The following is a 19,833-nucleotide window of genomic DNA, read 5'->3' as shown; positions in this document are numbered from 1 at the left end:
GGATGGATAGATAGATGGATGGATGGATAGATGGATGGATGGATGGATGGGTGGATGGATGGATGGGTGGGTGGATGGATAGATAGATGGGTGGATGGATAGATGGATGGATGGATGGATGGATGGATGGATGGATGGATGGATGGATGGACAGCTGAATGAATGGATTGATGGATGGGTAGACTGATGGATGGGTGGGTAGATGGATGGATGGATGCATGCATGGTGGGTGGATGGACAGGTGAATGAATGTATTGATGGATGGGTGGATTGATGGATGGGTGGGTGGACTGATGGATGGGTAGGTGGGTGGATGGAAGTGTGAGTGGGTGGATGGAGAGACTGACTGAGAGGCTGAGTTCCCCTCTGCCTTTACATAGAAAAGAGAAATCCATACACCAGGCAGTGAGCTACCGCTAAGGCAAGCCTAGAACTCACTTCCCTTACCATATTAAGATACCTAGAGCAGAAGTGAAAGATTGACATCAAGGCAAACTCCTCTCCTAATACCATCTGTCTCTACCTCTCTTACCATCTTTCTGAGATGAGCTGGGACAGATAGACAGGAAAAGCGTTCCTCTAGAAAAGGTGATAGGGAGAGTATTATGGTTTAGATCTGGGTTGTCTCCCAAAGGCCTGATGGGTGCAGAGGTAGGGTGGAAGGTGATTGTGTTGTGGGAGTGCTGTATCATCAGTGGATTCATCTCTGATGAGTTCAGTAGCTGACTTCCTGCTTGGAGGTGGGCCCTGGGGATGTGGCCTGGAAGGGTGTGTCTCCTCCCCAGCTCCTTCTTTCTGTTTCCTGACCACTCTGATGTAAGCAGCTCTCCTCCACAACAGACTCTCCTAACACACTATTTCTGCCTTGGAGCCAGCGGACCATGGATGGAAAATGTAAGCCAAAATACACCTCTCCTTTAAGTTGTGGGTGCTGAATATTGTGCCCTAGTGACAAGGACACTGACTGAGACAGAGCCGACAGAATTATATCCTTCCCATGGGGCACCTCCCCAGCCCCAGACATGGACACCAGCACGGTTCTTCACACTGAGAAAGCAAGCCTGTCACCTTGCTCCACGGCCAGCAGAATCTCAAGCATCCCCTGGAATGCTCATGGCACAGGCAAATTCAAAGCCCACCTCCAGGGATGCAAAGTGGAGGTGTGTGGAGCAGCACCCAAGAGACCCACACTTGGAGAATGCCCAGTGTGCAGGGGGACACATCACTGCCAAGCAAGTGCCCCAATTACAAGATCCCCTCCCACAGATGCGATCATAAAACCGTTAAATCCAGAACTGCACCAAGGGATTCACAAACTGGAGCTGCAATGAGACCGCTGCGTGGAAGCCTTGAGAGCCAGAGGAGCTATGGGCTTCCTGTCAAGGAACCAGTCACTGTCCTGGCGCTGTGCAGCTTCCTCATTACCTTTGGCCTGCAGATCACTCCAGTACCAATTCTCGCTCCACCAGGCTGTGCAGATGCAAGAGATGTGTGTGAAAGTGCGCCCGGGAGACTGCACACAGCATTCAAGAGGGCATGGTCACTCTGTATCCACTCCGATGGACTCGCACGGGGTGAAGTTGGTAAACATTACACATTCCATGATAAGGGAGCCAGCTGGGGCTAAACCCCAAGGCCTGGCCCAGGGGGGGACACAGGCTTGACCGCCTGTGGCACTTGCTGACTGGCTCAAACACTCCCTGCCGGTGGCCTTTCCTTCCCTGTGCTCCAGCCTCTGTCCCCCAGTCTGGACCTCACCGCCTTTCCGTAGTCAAGCAGGCCAGCTGCTTTCCCTGCGGGGGCGCCCCCTGCAGGAGGGAAGCCACCTGGCTGGGCGGTGACTGAGGCGTGGAGGGAGAGTCGCCATACTGTTGCAGAATTTCCCACTCTCGCCTTCCTCAATTTGCCCACCACGTCCAGCAGTGATGACTGCCTTCACCTAACAGCCTTTGCCCCCTGCTCAAAGAGGCAACTGGAGTCAGGAACATGTTGTCTGCTCTTTTTGCTTCCCATCTGCTGTGCTCTTGCTGTGCCCCCACTGCGCTTGCAGTCCAGCTTTCCACCAAGCTTCACGCCAGCACAGCCAGGCTCCAGAGCCGGGAGACAGCACAGGGTCTGCGGTCCTGCGTGACAGTCGCCCCTCTCCAAGTGCCTGCTCTAACGGTGGATGGAGCGGATGGGGAAGTAGATCCTGGCATCCACCATCTCTCCAGGGCAAGTCCAGTCAACACTGTCCCCATGAGTTTGCCTTCCAGGGATAACACCTACTCCTGGGTGCTGTGCAGGTTAATTTGGTTAATATTTCAGCAGTGCTTAAAACAATGCCTTGGGCTGGGAATATAGCTCAGTGGCATAAGCACTTGCCTGGCAAGCCTGAGGTCATGAATTCGATTCCCAGTACCAAAAATAAATAAATAAATTAAACAGTGCCTCCTACTTGGCAAATGCTGCTTACTGTTATTATTTTGCCTTGTTGTATAGCTTTGTTCTGAACTTCAGAAGAGCTCAGGTAGTGGTCATTTCATGACAGGACAAGTTTGGTTCAAGAGAAAAGTTCTTCTTAGCCTCCAGGCCCCACTCTCCCATCCAGCTGCAGGAGGGAAGGCATGACACCCTTCCACACCTCCCTTCTTCTTTTATAAAATTTCTTTACAAAAGTAAACCAGGCCTGCCACACCCATGCAGCTCGCCATCTCACCCCTGTACCGCTCTCCTTGTAAACACAGAGCCTATGGCTCTGCAGAGTGCCCCAAAGGGAGTGGCTGGAGCTTCTGAGATGTCAAACCCCGCGGTAGATCTTCTGGAGGCTCTAAGCTTTAAAATGATGTCCCTTAGTCCAGTGAAACGATAGAAAGAATGTGCACTATGGATTTTCTGGATATAATATGAAACACCAAGCTGGATGCAGTGGTACACACATGTCTGTCATCCCAGAACTCTGCGAGGCTGAGGCAGGGAGATCAAAAGCTCAAGCCAAGTCTTGGTAACTCAGCCACTGAGCAAATTTTGTCTCAAAATAAAAAATCAAAATGGATCAAGGGTGTGGCTCAGTGTAAAGGCCCTGCGTTTAATCCCCAGTACCAAAGACAAAGAAGCAGGAAAGGAGAGAAGGAAAGGGGAAGGAAAAACTGGAGCTCAATGCAAAGGCCCTGGATTCAATCCCCAGTACAAAGAGGCAGGGGAGCGAGCAGGCCCATAACTCTCCTAAGAGGGGAAGAAATCTATAACAAGTCTAAGAGGAACCGAATCCCCTCCCCAAATGTTAAGAAGTTTACTAGGGGTGGGGTCAATCTGGAACAGTAGTAGGTAAAAGCTAGAGAAAAAAAGTTTTCTTTGAATATTTGATCTGAACTTGCTCTTTATGAAAAATAATTGCAGAGACTTCTAAATGGTTTTCATATGTACTTAAGAAAAAGAAGAAAACTTTTAGATGGAAGCTTAAAAGCAGTTGGGATCACAGGAGCAGTAAGGCAACACCATGTCATTGGCCTTCATGACATCCCTACTCCAAGTCTTCATATGATTTTCTCAGGCCCCACTGATAAAATAGCACAATTTAGAAAATATAAGCCTGAAGGGCTGGGGCTGTAGCTCGATGGTAGAATGTTTGCTTAGCATGCACCAGGCCCTAGTTTCTATCCCCAGCACCACAATTAATCAATTAATCAATCAATCAACAGAAATAAGCCTGAAGTACTAATTGTTTTGATCAAAAGCAGAAAGTCTTCACTTACCTGGTGGAGGCTGAACCACAGTAAGGGCTACAGTTGCAGACTTGCTGGCCTGCAGACTCCTCAGCTCGGCCACACAAGTCAGCGTCCCGTTGCCCTGCGGCGTGAGAGCCAGGACACTCACTGCACGTGGAAGGTCGCCAGGCTCCAGAAAGGAGGAGTAGCTGGAATGGCTCACGGGGACACCGACCTCCCAGGTAATATCCGGGGGCGGGATCCAGCCCGAGGCTTGACAAGTGACATTACAAAGTTCATCCTCAATAACTACAAGGCTATCATTGAGGATGTGCAAGGTGCCCATAACTAAAGAAGAAAAGAGAGAAATGACCGAGGAATGACAGGGCCTCCAGGTGCTACAGTTTCTTTTTTCAATTTTTGCTTCAAATCACATTTCATGAGACTTTCTTCCCAACCCCCAAAGGCTGTGTCTGTCCCAGAAATCCTCAGCTTGGGCTTTGTTTGTGTCCTTTTCATGCACACTTGGCCCTTGGAAGAAGATGAGGCTTCTCCTAAGAAAATATCTAATTACGGAGACAATGAATAAATAAAAATAAGGAACCAGGAGTAAAAATCACATGGGAAAGAAAAGGCAGATGCATGTGCATAAGGAGCTGCACAGTCACTGAAGTGGAACCAAAAAAATTGTCAGGCTGTCCTGGAAGCAAAAGTGAAAAGGGAAACGATCTTTACATTCCTTTCAAAGTAAGGAGAACATAACCCAGGATGTCCTGGGGAGAAGTCTCTCCTGTAGTTTGGCTGCATCATTTATTTTATTTATTTTTGAGGTCACAAATATTTAAACATAACTTTTTTGACATTGTCTTAAAAATGTGTTTCAATTTATAAATAACACCGAAATCAAATATAACACAGAAGTAGCTAACCCAAACATGCAGGAGAATAATTTACTCAGATAAATTATTTTTAAAGTTTTGATAAGAACAGACTTGCCTGTGACATATGGTAATAATCCATACCATGTACATATTATTGGTTTTGCTGATATTGCTAAAATAACCTGAGGATTGGCTCTGGCAAAGACACAGCCTTAGTGAAATGTATAAGCATTGAAATATTCCAATTAACACATGCTAAAAACTGCCAGCTATATAATATAATGAGAAGAACACTGGAATAGGAATCAAAAAATCTGTTCTCAATCCTGATTCTGCCTCCAAATTGTCACCACCCTGGGCAAGAACTAGAATTTTGTAGTTCTCCATTTTGCATTTATCAGTGAGAGAATTTGACTTGATCAGTGTTTCTCAAATATTTTGGTTTTAGTATCTTTTACACTCTCTAAAGTTACTGAAGACTCCAAAGACCTTTCATTTGTATAGCTGCTGCTATTAATACTTACCATATCTTAACTTACAATTGCATATTTATTTTGAAATATTTATCTAAAAGTAATGAACTATTACATGTTAATATAGATCAACATGTTTTTATAAAAATCATACACTGTAAAGCCAAGAAAAATTAAGAGTGACATTGTTTTTTATGTGTGCTAAGTCCCTGTGATATCTGCCTAGATTCTTGTGTCTGTTCCTTCATTCAGTCTTTTGCAACAGATTTCTTTGTGTGAATGATATAAAGAAACACTGACTCCACACAGAAAGAGTTGGAGCTGTGAAGTATATTTAACAGCCTTTTAAATAAATGGTAGGTAGTCCTCAACACTATACCAAAACTCAACAAGTAGTGGCTTCTTTCTTTCTTTTTCTAAGTAATGGTTTCTTAAAGGCCACTGGCATTGTGGAATCTGAAACTAGATTAAGAAAGTTTCATCTACTCTTACATTAAAATTTACTTTTAGTTATATAACCTAAACCTAAGAATAACTTGTTTGTTTTTGTTATTTAACCACAAATATTGTTCATATGGCTAAAGGTGGCAAATTAATACCACAGTTTATAATTTTCTAGGCTGTTTATAATTCTATTATTAATGCCGGTTATACTACTTTTGCCAAATTGACATGATTGTTCTAATCAGTTGTTCTTCCTGATATGCCGAGACTGAAATTGCTTAAGGGTCATAAACAATACTATAAGCCAGTGCCAAAGAACCAGAGGTTAGGCCAAGTAGGCAGCAACTTTTCATCCCTAATTAAATGAAGAGGTAGGATCTTGCAACAGACTCAAGACCCAAAAGCCAGCTGCACCTGGAAGACATCTCTGAGAAGTAGTAATTTCCTAAGTGCTCTAAATACAGTCAATAAAGCTACCTGCCATAAGCAATTTACAAGCATCAACATAGGAATGAAACTAAAACAAAAATAAAAAGAAAATGAGAAGGCACTTAAACAAGATGCAACCCTAGAGTTCCAGCTCAACAAACGCAAACCCAGAGCGCAATGAGGTGGAACAATTTGACATCCACCCACTTGGACTCTGAACTGGCACCAATGATACTAACAAAGCGGATGAATGAGAGTCTAGAAAAAAATCTGATCAGAAGTAACCTCTCAGAAAACTACAGAGATAATGACCATAATGACAGACTTGGTTAGTGACTAGAGCAGACACAGATAAAAAAATAGAGGAGCTTAGGAAAATGATGGGAATCATGAATGTCCAACATAGGAAAGAAATGGAATCCATGAAACAAACACAAACGGATATCCATGAGACTAAAATTTCCATTGAAAGTATACGCAGCAGAACAAGCCAAGGTGAAGACAGAATATCAGAGATAGAAGACAGAATTGCAGTTAGCAATCATGAAAGGAAAGATTTCTTAAAAATAGCAAGGGACCATAAAAAATTTCAACAGCTGCTAAATGATGCAAAGAAGAATAACACAAGACTGATTAGAGCCAAGGAAAAAGCAGGAGATAGACCAAGTGACATAAAAAAACCTGCTTACAGAAGTAATGGCAGAAAACTTCCCAAGCATGGAAAAAGAATTTAACATATAAATGAGGCATACAGAACTACAATTAGCCATGATAAAAACTACATTAAGGCATATAATAGTCAAGATTCCAGAATGCAAAAACAGGATGTTAAAAGATGTTAGAAAAAAGAAACAAATTATGTACAAAAGAAAGCCCATCAGAATCACAGCAGACGTCTCAACAAAAATTCTCAAGTCAGGGAGAGCTTGGAGTGAAGTATTTCAAGCCCTAAAGAAAACAACCTCCAACCCATATTGATGTACCCCACAAAACTGTCTTTTAAATTTGATAGAAAGATAAGATACTTCCATGACAAAGAACACCCGTGACTAAAAATTATCATCACAAAAGATGTTCTGAAAGACATTACAGAAAGAGATACAAAGACTACAACTCCATGAACCTCAACAAAATGAATCCACAAGGCAAGACAAGTAATTATACAGAGGGGGAAAAAAGAGAAACAACAACAGGAAAATAACATTACAAGGGTAAGTCCATATATGTCAGTTATAACTATCAATGTAAATGGCCTCAGTTTACCAGTCAGAAGAAACAGACTGCCAGAGTGATTAAGAAAGCAAGATCCAACAATATGCTGCATACAAGAAACACATTCAGTTGAAAAAGAAATTCATACACTGAAAGTCAAAAGATGGAAAACAATACTCCATGAAACAGGAACCCAGAAAAAAACAGGGACAGCTATTCTATATGCAGGCAAAGTGGACTTTGAGCCAAGACTAATTAACAGAGATAAAGAAGATCACTATATCCTTGTAAAAGGAATAATCCAAGAGGAAAAGAAAACAACCATAAATGTGTATGCACCAAAACCCAATGCATCCAACTACATAAAACAAACATGAATGTCTTGAAAAATCAAATAAGCACTAATACATTTGTAACGGTGGGCATCAATATCCCAAATAGACAGATCAACTAGACAAAAATATCAACAAAGAAATATCAGAACTGATCCAAACCTGTGAACAAATGGAATTAGCTGATGTCTACAGAGTGTTCCACCCCACAACATCAGAATACACATTCTTCTTAGCTGCACATAGTATGTTTTTCCATAATAGACTACATTCTAGCTCATAGAACATGCTTAAGTAAATGTAAATGAATTTAAATTATCCTATGCATATTACTGGAACATAATGGAATGATATTGGAAATCAATGGTAAAAGAAGCCATAAAAACTTCAGGGGCTGGGGATTTAGCTCAGTGGCACAGCACCTGCCTGGCAAGCATGAGGTTGTGAGTTTGATTCCCGGTATCGGGAAAAAACAAAACAAAAAAACCACTTCTAAATAAATGGAAATTAAATAACAGTCTCTTAAACAACAAACAGGTCACAGATGAAATCAAAGATGAAATTAGACAGTTTCTACAATTACACAATAATGCAAATACAATATACTAATGGGATGCAAAGAAAGCAGTCTTATGAGGGAAATTTATAGTAATGAATTCTCATATCAGAAAAACAGAGCAAGCTCAAATAAATGACCTAATTTTGAACCTCAAGCTTGTAGAAAAAGAAGAGCAAGTCAAGTCCAAAGTTCATAAAAGGGAGGAAATTAAAAAGATAAGAGCAGAAATGAATTCAGTGGAGACTAAGAAAACAATATGAAGAATCAACAAATCAAAGAGTTTGTTCTTTAAAAGAGTAAATAAAATTGACAAACTCTTACCAACTCTATCAAAAAAAGGAAAGTAAAAACTCAAATCCATGCAATTAGGAACGAAAAGCGGGGAATCACAACAGATCCTGCAGAAATCCTGAAGATCATCTATACTTACTATGGGAATTTATACTGTAATAAAATGGAAAATGCAGAAGAAATGGACAGATTCCTAGATACATATGAATTACCAAAGCTGAATCAAGAAGATATAAAAATTTCAAATAAACCAATATCAGTCAATGAAATTGAAGATGTAATGAAAAACTTATCCATAAAGAAAAGTCCAGGCCCTGCTAGAATTCACTGCTGAATTCTACAAGAACTTTACAGAAGACCTAATGCTACTACTCTTCAAACTTTTAATGAAATTGAAAGGGAAGCAGTACTCCCAAATTCATTCATGTATTACCCTGATACCAAAACCAGAGAAGGATTTAACCAAAAAAGAGAATTATAGGTTAATCTCCCTAATGCACATAGATACAGTAATCCTCAGTACGATACTGGCAAATAATATAGCAAATCATCCAGAAGACTGTACACCATGACCAAGTAGGATTCATCCCAGGGATGCAGGAATGGTTCAACATACACAAATCAATAAATATAGCAGACTGTTGTAGTTTGGAGTTTTTCAAGGGGAACAATATAATGTAGGACACACATTTTATAAGATTATTTATAATAGTCACCCAAAGAATCATACACAAAAAGAGAAGGCAGGAAATCTGTCCACACACTGAAGACCAAAGAATCCAGCTGAGGGTCTGGATCTCACGAGAATGTCCTGCATGAATCCAGCTGAAGACCTACAGCCCATAACAATGCCTCCCATGAGTCCAACTAGAGGCTTAGAGCCCATGACAATATCTCATGCAGGCCTGTTTCACCGATCTGTGCTGAGAAGGCCCAAAGGACAGTGGTGGATACTAGCAAGTCTATGCCAGCAGGGTGAAGGATCTATGCTAGCAGGTTGAGGGATCTGAACTGGAATCAGGAAGCAATGCTTAAAGTAAGAACTCAAGCTCCCCTGAAAAGTATAACAGCCATGCTCAGCAACAGTGAGGTCCTGAGCTCCTCTGATGATAAGGATAGCCAAGTTCCCAACAAAAAGGCCAAGGTGACAAGCTTCTCCAGGAGACTGAGTAGTGCAACATCTTCCCCTCTGGAGCCAGGAAATGATGCTCAAAGTGAGGACCAGAGCTCCCCCAAAGTGAACTATAGCTGTTCTCAGTGACAATTAGGTTCTGAGCTCCTCCTCCAATGAGAACAGCTGAGTTCATCAGGAAAGCCAGCATGACAAGGTCCTCCAGCACAATAGCCCAAGAGAAGCAGTAGCTTCTTATTGCTTCCAATAGCGTCCAACAGCTTCTCCTCTTCTTCTCCAGTTCTGCCTCTTATGCTACCTGCAACAGTCCACAGGCGGGCCTCCCACACCCAGCACCATGCTGGTGCAGTTCAGCTGGGTGTTACAAGTTGACCACCAGTTGTCAATCCACTACCTACACCACATGCACAGAGCCAAGGATAAAAACCATATGATCATCTCAATAGGTGATCAAAGAATGAATAGAAAAAGAATTTGACAAAGTCAACACCCACTCATGATTTATAACCCTACAGAAATTGGGATAGGTAGTCTTTATCTCAATCTGATGAAAGGTATCTATGATAAACCAATAGCCAACATAATACTAAGTGGACAAAAACTGAAAGCTTTTACTCTAAAATCAGGAACAAGACAGGATGTCACTACCACCATTCTTATTCATCATAGTTCTAGAAACATCAGTCGGAGCAATTAGACAAGGGAAATAAGGATAAGAAAGGAAGAAGTTAAATTATCATTATTTTCAGATGACATAGAAGACCCACAAAACTACATCAAAAGACGTCTAGAATTAATAACCAAATTCAGTAGCATAGCTGGACACAAAGTCAATACTCAAAGATCAATAGCATTCCTGTACACAAATAACAAACACACAGACAGAGAAATTAGAGAAACAACACCTTTCACAGTAGCGCTGAAAAAAATGAAATACTTAGGAATCAATCTAACAAAGGAAGTGTAAAGATCTTTACATTGAAAACTACAGTACTCTGAAACAGGAGATGAAAGAGAATATCAGAAAATGGAAAGATATTACTTGCTCTTGGGTAGGAAGAACCAGCATAATGAAAATGGTCATACTTCTAAAAGTGTCATACAGATTTAATACAATCCTAATCAAAATACCATTAGCATATCTCACATAACTAGAGAAAACAATCCTAAAGCTCGCTTGGAACCAAAAGGGACCTAAAACAGCAGAAGCAATTCTGGGCAACATAACCAAGGCAGAGGGCATCAAAGTCCCTGACTTGAAATTATACTACAGAGCTACTGTGATAAAAACAGCACGATGTTGCTGAAAAAACCAAAAACAAAACAAAGCAAAAAAAAAAAAAACAAAAAAAACCCCAAACCACCAGACTTGAGGATCAATGGAACAGATTAGAAATGCAGACACAACTCCAAACACAACCAGGCACCTTATCTTTGACAAAGGGGCCAAACACCTTCATTGGAAGAAAGAAAGCCTTTTTAATAAGTGGTGCTGGAAAAACTAGTATTCCAAATGCTGAAGATTAAAATTAGACCCATATCTTTCACCATACACTAAACTAAAATTGAAATAGATCAAAGATTTAAATATTGACAGAAAAACTAACTCTTTTGGAAGAGAGAATAGGTAAAACTCTTGAAGACACTGGTGTAGGCATAGACTTTATGAACAAAACTCCAATCACATAGGAAATATCACAAAGAATCAACAACTGGGATCTAATCTTATTAACAAGCTTTTGCACAGCAAACAAAACCACCAACACAGTGAAGAGGCAACCCACAGAATGGGAAGAATTTTACCAGCTGTTCCTCAGACAAAGGACTAATATCTAGAATATATAAAGAACTAAAAACTAAATATATAAGAACTAAAAAAAAACAAATTCTCACAAATTTAAAGATCCAGTTCAAAAATGGCATCTGAAATGAATAGACACTTCTCAGATGAATAAGTAGAAATGGAAATAAATATATGAAAAAAATGTTCAACATCACCAATTATTTGAGGGATGCAAATTAAAACAACGTTAAGGTTTTCATCTCACTCCAGAAAAAAAAGGCTATTATCAGGAAATCAAGCAAGAACAAATGCTGAAGAGGCTGTGGGGAAAAAGGAACCCTTCTCCACTGTTGGTGGGAGTGTAGACTGGTGCAAGCACTGTGGAAATCAGTATGGAGATTCCTCAAAAAACTAAAACTAGAGATTCCTTTTGACCTAGCTATTTCCTTTCTTGGTATCTTCCTGAAATTTTTAGAAGTGTTATACCACAGCAATATATGTACATCCATGCTTATAGCAGCAGTTTGTAATAGCTAAATCTTGGAAACAACTCAGATGCCCATCAACTGATGAATGGATAAAGAAGATGTGGGTTTTTTTTTTTTTATACAATGGAGTACTATTCTGCCAAAAAAAACGATACACTTGAGACATTTCTAGATAAATGGATACACCTTGGAACCACACTCTTAAGTGAAATAAATTAGACACACATGTTTAGATAGAGCATGTTTCTCTGATGTGAGAAAGAGAAAGCATGCATAAATACCAAAATATGTAATAGATATTGGGAAATAGGAAAAAAATCTTCAAATAGGAAGGAAACAAGAGGAGGGAGGAAGGAAGGGATAGAAAAAAAGAGAATAGAAGGACAATTGGAAACAAAGCTTTTGTAAATAAGGAGGGGAAGAGAGGCTGAAAGGAGAGCAGGAGACTGTGGGAAAAAAAGAATTGAGATCTATCATGTGCGGTACAAATTCCCTGTGATGAATGGATCATTTTGTATATCTAAAATGCACCAATAAAATTAATTTTAAAAACTCATAGTCTTGTACATCAGAAAAAAAGAAAACATTTGTTTCTCTAGTGACACAGCTTTCAGATCGACGGAATCAGTGTAACCTCCATCCCAGCTCTGCGGGTACCTACCCTCGAAGAAAAGTCTGACCTCCTTAGATGCATTCAAACCAAAACCCACAGCGATTATCAACACATAAAAGTGCACACGAGAGGCACTGAGACAAATCTGCAGATTTATGGCTTTGGGGAAAGATACTAGAAAACCACATGGACATGTGAATTAGTTCTGCCCTGAGTACTGCAACAGTAAGCCTTGCCTTTCATCCTGTTTCACTGGTCCATGCTCACCTCCTCTCTCAGGCCCCCAATTCTGCTGGATCTACAGATCTTCGAGGCACATCTCTAATGCCTTCTCCAAGGAGGCATCCTGAGGCATGGCTGACCGTCATCGCCCTTCCCTATTGGAACTAGAGCCTATCTCCCCGCCCTTGCACCTGCCAACATCTGTGCTGCACCTCTATCACCTGGCAACTTGCAGTATCTGTTCTTCTTGTTAGGTTCTTGAGAGCAGGAACATCTTCCTCTAGGCATCTCTGAAGCCCACATAAATGCCTTTTGCTGGGACACAATAAATAGCAAATGAGCATATGATAACGGCTACAAACCAGGCAGACCCTAAAAGGCTTTACATAGACCTCCGCATTTGATGCCACAACAGCCCTGTGATGAGGGAACCTGACTCAAAGTCTTTAAGTACCGTGCCCAAGGTCATGCCATTTGTGAGGAGTAAGGCTGGAGCATGAGCCCCAGTCGCAGGACCCCGCATGTGCACTGCTAAGCCCTCGGCCAGTCTGGTTCCCCAGCTCTATGTGCAGCAAGCAGAAGGAGACAGAACCTTGGAGTCTTCAAGTCAAAGACCTCAGTCGTTTTTCCATCCGATCTTCACAATGAGCCTGTGAGGTGGCCAGGGAAGCTTTCGCCATTTTAAAGATGAGGAAATTGAGCCCTTAGGGGGATCTTGGTAGAAAATAACTGGTGACAGCAAAACCAGAATTGATGTCTTTGATTTCTTTTCCTGTGTTCTTTCCCTTACACCCCACATCATCATCACAAGAATCTGGCCATGCAAACCAAGGCAACAGCCCCAGGCAGCCTCGTAAAATCACTTACTTAAAATATATCACTATACCCTTAATTAAACCACACAAAATTAAAGACACAAAAGGAAAAGACCTGCCATTTCATTAAATTTTTGTAGTAAAAATTATTTTAAAATGCTGATAGAAAAAGACATGTCTTTCCACCAAAGTTATCAAATTTGATTTGACAGTAATAGGAGTATAGTCATAATCTTTGAGAATTTCTCGAAGGTAAGTAAATGAACAAATATTGTGGTTTTCATAAGAAACCCTTTCATAGAAACCTAGAACTGTAATAGTCATAATGCTTCTATAAATAGTGCATAAATACACATTTAAAGAGTGCAGAGTGGTTAAATTTTGATAACAATATTCTAGGTCCTTGTAAAGCATCACTTATTTTACTATATAACACGATGTTTAGCACCTCAGAATTACCTTTAAGAATGAAAAAATATGTTTTCTACTGTACATTTTGTTTACTATTTTTCTTTTCTTGTAAAGACTTGGTCTATTTGGTGAACACACATCTTTGATTATAATAGTCACTATGCCCCGGAATGGAGAGAGAGACTGAGAGAACTTCAGCAAAGAAGAGAAAAAATGTTAAAGCATGCTTCTGAGTTGATAAATAACGTGTGCAAAGAAATATAGTCAAGTGTATAAAAGAACTAGAGAAGGACAGTAACTGTCCCCTATCTCCAAGTCAGAGACTAGTGACTCCAACTGGACCAGAAGAATTGCAGGGCGTATTTCTGGACAGCTACTCACTGCTGAAATGGATTAGATGCGGGAGTGATGAAAACCATCTTTAAAAGTCTTAACAAGAAAACAAAGGTAAGCAAAGGTAGAAGGACAAAGGGAACGGAGCGTGATGAAAAGAAGGAAGAAGGGGAGGGAGGGAGGTTAGAAACAATGACATTGTTCAGAATAAACCTAAACACACCGCAAACAGAAGGCTAGAGCACACGTGGAGGGGAGAGGGAGGGGGAAAGGGCGGAAAGGAAGGGAGGAGGGAAACCGAGCAAGGAGGTGACAAACACTAAAGCAGTTGTCAGTTCAGTGATCATCAGCGTAACCCCAACACATGCGCCGCCGTCGTACATAGCATGAACCTCAGGAGGCGCCTTCCAGCCCTCTGGCACTTCACCCGTCAGACTCCAGATTCTCGCTCTGGAGCCTGCTGCATACACACCTTCGACCGAGAGGAAAGCGTATCCAGCCAGGTCGCTGTTCTGGAGGCTGCATCTTACAAGCCCCGAATCACTGGGCTGCACGTTGTGGATGATCATCTCGGAGACGAAGTTCCCGTCCAGGTCATAACTGGCAGAGGTGAAGCGGTCGTTGGTGATGATGGGCTCCCGCGGGGTGACGCTCAGGACCACCGTGCCTTTGAGGGCCCACATGATGAGCTTCCAGCCTGGGGACACAGTGCAGTTGAAGCGAGCCTCTGAGCCCCTCAGCACTGTTGCATTCTGGGGCCCTTCTAGGATTTGATAGCTGGATCCAGATGCTGGAAGGAAACCGGGTTTTCAAAGGGTGAGTGTTAATCTACATACATCCACTATGTAGTTCATCTCTATTTACCTGTTGTTACCACCTGGGTGTCCTCGGCATAGCTCGGACTCCACGTCTTACTGGTCTTAATACAGGGCTCCTCCAGGAGTCCAGGAGCTGCCAGTGGACATCAAGCCATGGCCCTACCCTCCTTTTCACTCTCCTCCCTTAGCTGGGGTGTGCTGGTTGAATAGTGTTTCCCATCAGTTTACATCCACCAGATCTTCAGGAGGTGACCTTTGGAAGTAGAGTTCTTGTAGACGTAACTAGTTAAAGATATCAAAATGAAATCAACCTGGACTTAGGATGGGCCCAGAATCCAATTCTAGTGAGAGACCTGCAATACAGAAGTGCCCCGAGGGGAGCACCATGTGGGGGTGAAGGCAGAGAGTGGACAGACATGTCTACAAGCCGAGGATGGCCGGGATTGTGAGCAAGCACCGGAAGCTGAGAAAGGCATGAACAGATTCTGCCCTGGAGCCTCCAGAACGAGCCAGCCTTGCCCACCAGTGATGTCACAGAAATGGTGGGAACTGGGACCCAAGCTCAGGCGTTTCCACTCAGAATTCCATGCTCTTTACCCCTTGGGGTCTTTCAGAAGACAAATCACAGAATACTGCAGACCTAGGTTTCCTCTCAGCCGTGCCTTCCTCCTTATCCAGGCATTCTGGTTTTGGTTTTTTTTTTTTTTGGTTTTGGTTTTTCTCCGGTACCAGGAACCGAACTCACGACCTTGCGCTTGCCAGGTAGGCGCTTTTGCCGCTGAGCTAAATCCCCAGCCCCTATCCAGGCATTCTTATTACCTGTGGATTGTGTGTGGTCCCTGTGGGGCAACCAGGCAGCCCACCATGTGCACTGGGGGCTTCAAATAAGGGCAGCTCCCCTCTTTCCTTCCATCCTTGGACAATCAGAGTAGTGCGGCTCTAAAGCAATGTCATTGCCTAGGTCCCCGTGGAAAGGCTGGGTGGAAAACGCTCAACAACGGGAGCTCATCTCTGCTCCCAGAATGCACTGTGACCTGGAACTGCCTCCCACAGGACCCAAGCGCAGGGTCACATGCACATGGGACCGCCACGTGCCCAGGACAGGGCCCAGTGCAAGCAGAACTGCAGCGAGGGGGCCAAGGGGGCTGCTGGCCCAGAAGAGGGAGCGCTAAGGAAAGGGCCAAACGCACTGAGCCGACCCACTGTCTGAGTAAACATGATCACGTTAGTCTTTGTTTTGTCCCAGGGTGTGACAGAAAAAGAAAGTGTGACTCTTAAAACCACAACTTAGGTGGGATGCTAACCCTGGCTGGCGGGCATCTCTCTAACCCAGGATCCCTCTGATCCTCAAGTGAAGAAACAAAAGCCTCCAGAGGGAAGGTCCAGATGACACATCAAGGGCCCACAGACACTGTCCAGGTGGCCCCTTCTGTGAGTCTGAATCATAGTTTAAGAAGAAAGAGAAAAGAAAAGACAGAGATCTACACCCGAGGAAAGAAAGGCAAGCCAAGCCCTTATCCCCCACACCGGGGCCTGGTGGGGGAAGGCAAGGGCACAGTGCCCGGCCAGGCTGGGGGAAGGAGGGTGGGGCAGCTGAGGCCCAGGTCTGCCCCTGAGGAGCCCACCCTGGGCAACTCCATGAGAATGAGAAACCCTTCTGGAGCCAGACTTCTCCCACGGCCCTGCGTGAAGTGCTGCAATCATCTCACTCTAAAGCCAGCCTTGAAGCATCTCCACCTTCACGTGCAGCTGAGGAACCACAGAACACGTGCAGGCCGCAGGCCTCACTCTGCAGCTGGGCAGCTGGGAGGAAACTCCCGGCGTCTGACTCAAACTTCAAGGTAAACGAAGGAGCCAAATTCCCCCGACACTGTTACCGGCAGCCCATGCTCAAACCCCAGTGGCCACCCTCTGGCTCTGCCCTGTGACCTGGGGACTGCTTTTCTGGCCATTCAAGGTCTTGGTATCTCCTTTCTTTATTGTGCATGTCTTATCGGTGGCCATGTGTGACCCTGCCCTACACAGAACAAACATGAGAATACTGTAGATAAGAATTATAATCAGTCACATACCTCACTTGCGACCTCCCTTCCCCTTTGCCTTTCCTTTGATTTGTGGAGCAAAGGGACAAATGGGTGGCAGAGCACGGGAGGCATCCGTGTCCCCGCCCTGGAGTGTCTGCGTGGCCCCAACTGCGCTGTCTACAAGATTCCTTGCAGGGGTTTATCCATTCACAAGATTCTCGTTCCCGCCAATGCTCTCCACATCTCAATCCACGTCCACAGCCCAGCCCTCTTGCCCTCTTCTCCTGCCCCGCCGGGCATCGCTGAGGAAATGACGGGTGGCCACCCGAGATGGAGAGGATCCCTTCTCTGAATCCCAGCAACCTCTAACTTACATCAGTCCCAGGGCAGCACACTTGCCAGGACTCCCGTCGGTCCTGCAGAAATCGATCTAAACACAGCGTTCCTCTGCGATGGCCTCTTCACAGCTCCCCGGGGCGGCCATCAGGCATCTCCCCAGCACTGGTTTGAGGGTCTACGCTGAAACCCTCTGTCTTCCCACTTCCCTCTCCCCACTCCCTGGCCACGCCTGCAGACCCTCAACACTCATCTTGTCCATAACACTGCCGTGAATGGAAAAGCAGGGTTGGAGATGTGGATTCACCGTCAGGAAGAAGCCAGGGAAAGAAAGTGGTGGGCAGAAAAGCAAGCTGCTTTAATTTGCTCCAACGCCACCCTCAGGCCATTAGCCCTTTTAAAAACTTTATCAGACTCATCCAGTCTTTCTGGCCCCAGGGCCTTTGCGCATACAACCAGGAACACTACTATCACCTGCTACTCAGCTCTTGGTCCAGCTGTCTTCTCCTCAGGGAAACTTTCCCCTGTCACCCCCTGAGTGTAAATTATCCTGTAACAAGCTCTCAAATTAGTGGTGCTTCTTTGCAGTAAATGTCACAATGGTATTTTATAGTTATTCTTCTCCTCAATCAGTGCCTGTCTCCCCTGTGAGGACGCAGGCCCCATGTTAATGAGGACTGTGCCTGGCGTTGCTGGGCTCTGCTAAGTGCCACATAACAGGTGCTTGGTGATTATTGACTGCATGAGCAGTAGGTGGTCAGGTTCTACGAAAGCCATGAGGCCCTGGCGAGGTGGGGAGGAGAGGGCCCTTAGGCGCACACAAGCACTGCTCTCCGCTACCCAGAGCCAAGTCTGCACATGAATATGACCCTACCCACGAGACGTCCAAGGGGATGCATCCGAGGGCTCAGCCTTCATCACAGGCTTTGGGGTGGACCTCATCTCTCTTGGGGGATCTAGAATCAGCCCATAATACCCCGCCTCCTGGAATAGCCATCTCCAGACTTCAAACCAGAACTTTCCTGCCTCCGCTTAATACTTCCTGCTCAGCTCCAACCCGATAAAATATCTCCGGGGAGCTAATCCGAGAGCTCATCAGCTGCCACCAAACCCTTGAAGACCTTTCTGCAACCGTTGGCTAAATAGGCGTGTCTGGTGCCATGTTCCTGAAATGTGTGCGGAGGGTGGCTTATTCCCCCTAGACTGTACCCACTCCAGGACCTTGTTTTCCTCTTCACTCTACAAATAAATGCCTCTCATGCTGCTAGACACCTCCCTGCGCCTTTGTCCCCAAATCCACATGAGCCCCGAGCCCGGCACTCCGACCTCCGTGTGTACGTACACCCACGATCAGAACTGCATCGAGCAGGCCTCATGCACACAACACATGCCGGTGTGCCCCATTCTGTGCGTTCCGTGTTACTCTCTCCAGCACGGTCACGACCAGATTTTTAAAGCCCATTGTCTGCACACCCAAAGTGGACCACAAAGTGGGGATGCGCCCCGCGTGCGGAAGGGCAGCGAGCTGCGCCTGGATGGCTGCGCGTTTTCCCGAGTGCGCACCACTCTTCAGCGCGAAGGCCCCGGGTCGCCGCGGTAAGGCAGAGTTTGCAGTCCGCGCGAGAGGAGACGGCTAAGCTCACCCCGAGCAGCGGCATCTGGATGGGACCTAACCAAAGCAAAGCTGCGTATCCCGGCTCCCGCCGCCCCGAGGACCACCTGCATCGCCACCTGCTGACGGAGGGGAGGTCGAGGCCCAGACCGTGTAGGGTTCACTCCTCCCCGGGGAGGCCTCGCACCGAGGAGGAGCTGTGGCGGGGAACGGGGAGGTGTCGCACGCGCTGGGCCCTCACCCCGTCAGCACGTGGGACTGGGACCCCACCCCGGTCACTGCAAAGCAGGCAGGTGTGAAGGAGGAAGCGATGCCGAGGCGGGGCCTTCCTAGCAAACGGAGGGAGCGGGAGAAGCAGGCAGGAGAGACTGCCACAGTGGCAGGTGGCCTGCGGGTCAGGGGCACGGCAGGGCCCTTCCTGGAGCGGAGCTGAAGCAGCAGGAATAGGTGGATGGAGGAGGTCACCCCAGAGGGGGCGCCATAGCAAGGCACCGGAAGAGGCACTTCCCACGGGCTCTTCGGTGCCCTTCCTTTGGGAGCAGAGGATGCGCAGAGCAGGCTGCCCAGCCCCGCCCCTACCTGTCAGCACAGCCAGGATGACCAGCATGGCCAGGACGCCGTTCTCGCTGCCCTCCATCTCTGCATGATCCTCCTCACCCTGGAATACAAAGCAGGCAGGTGACCCCCTGCACCCCTGCGCTCTCTCCGCACTCAGACATGCTGGACCCAGCTGGCTCCCGGGTGGTGAGAAGAGCGGCCCGTGCAGCAGGGGCGAGGGAGCACTCCCTGCAGCCCCGCCGAGACCCGCTGCAGGCCTGGGCATGAGAGTCCTTGAACCGAATGATCCGAAGGACACAGAGGGGGCAACACAGCCTGACCTCCCAGTTGCTGACCAAAAGGGGAGCCCGGGCTCTCTGCTCTTCCTTCCAATCACTGAGA

General features: G+C 45.2%; 1 protein-coding gene across 4 annotated transcripts in view; it reads right to left on the bottom strand.

The window, feature by feature from the left end:
* The window catches only part of Igsf5 (immunoglobulin superfamily, member 5), a 41,168-nt gene that overhangs the window by 18,415 nt on the left and 2,920 nt on the right, over positions 1 to 19,833 (bottom strand). For 3 of the 4 annotated variants that reach the window (XM_005375776.2, XM_005375775.2, XM_005375777.1), the window contains 3 exons: positions 19,474 to 19,552; positions 14,577 to 14,894; positions 3,735 to 4,034 (listed from right to left, as the gene is read on the bottom strand). In XM_005375776.2, coding sequence (XP_005375833.1) covers positions 3,735 to 4,034; positions 14,577 to 14,894; positions 19,474 to 19,531 — 676 coding nt within the window. In that variant the 5' untranslated portion in view covers positions 19,532 to 19,552. The remainder of the gene's footprint in view (positions 1 to 3,734; positions 4,035 to 14,576; positions 14,895 to 19,473; positions 19,553 to 19,833) is intronic. The other variant, XM_005375778.2, reaches the window with a different exon arrangement.

The sequence above is a fragment of the Chinchilla lanigera genome, unplaced genomic scaffold, assembly GCF_000276665.1.
Source record: "Chinchilla lanigera isolate Chin_1 unplaced genomic scaffold, ChiLan1.0 scaffold00006, whole genome shotgun sequence".
In the NCBI taxonomy this organism is placed as follows: Eukaryota; Metazoa; Chordata; class Mammalia; order Rodentia; family Chinchillidae; genus Chinchilla; species Chinchilla lanigera.
This window is presented reverse-complemented; position numbering and strand designations above follow the sequence as displayed.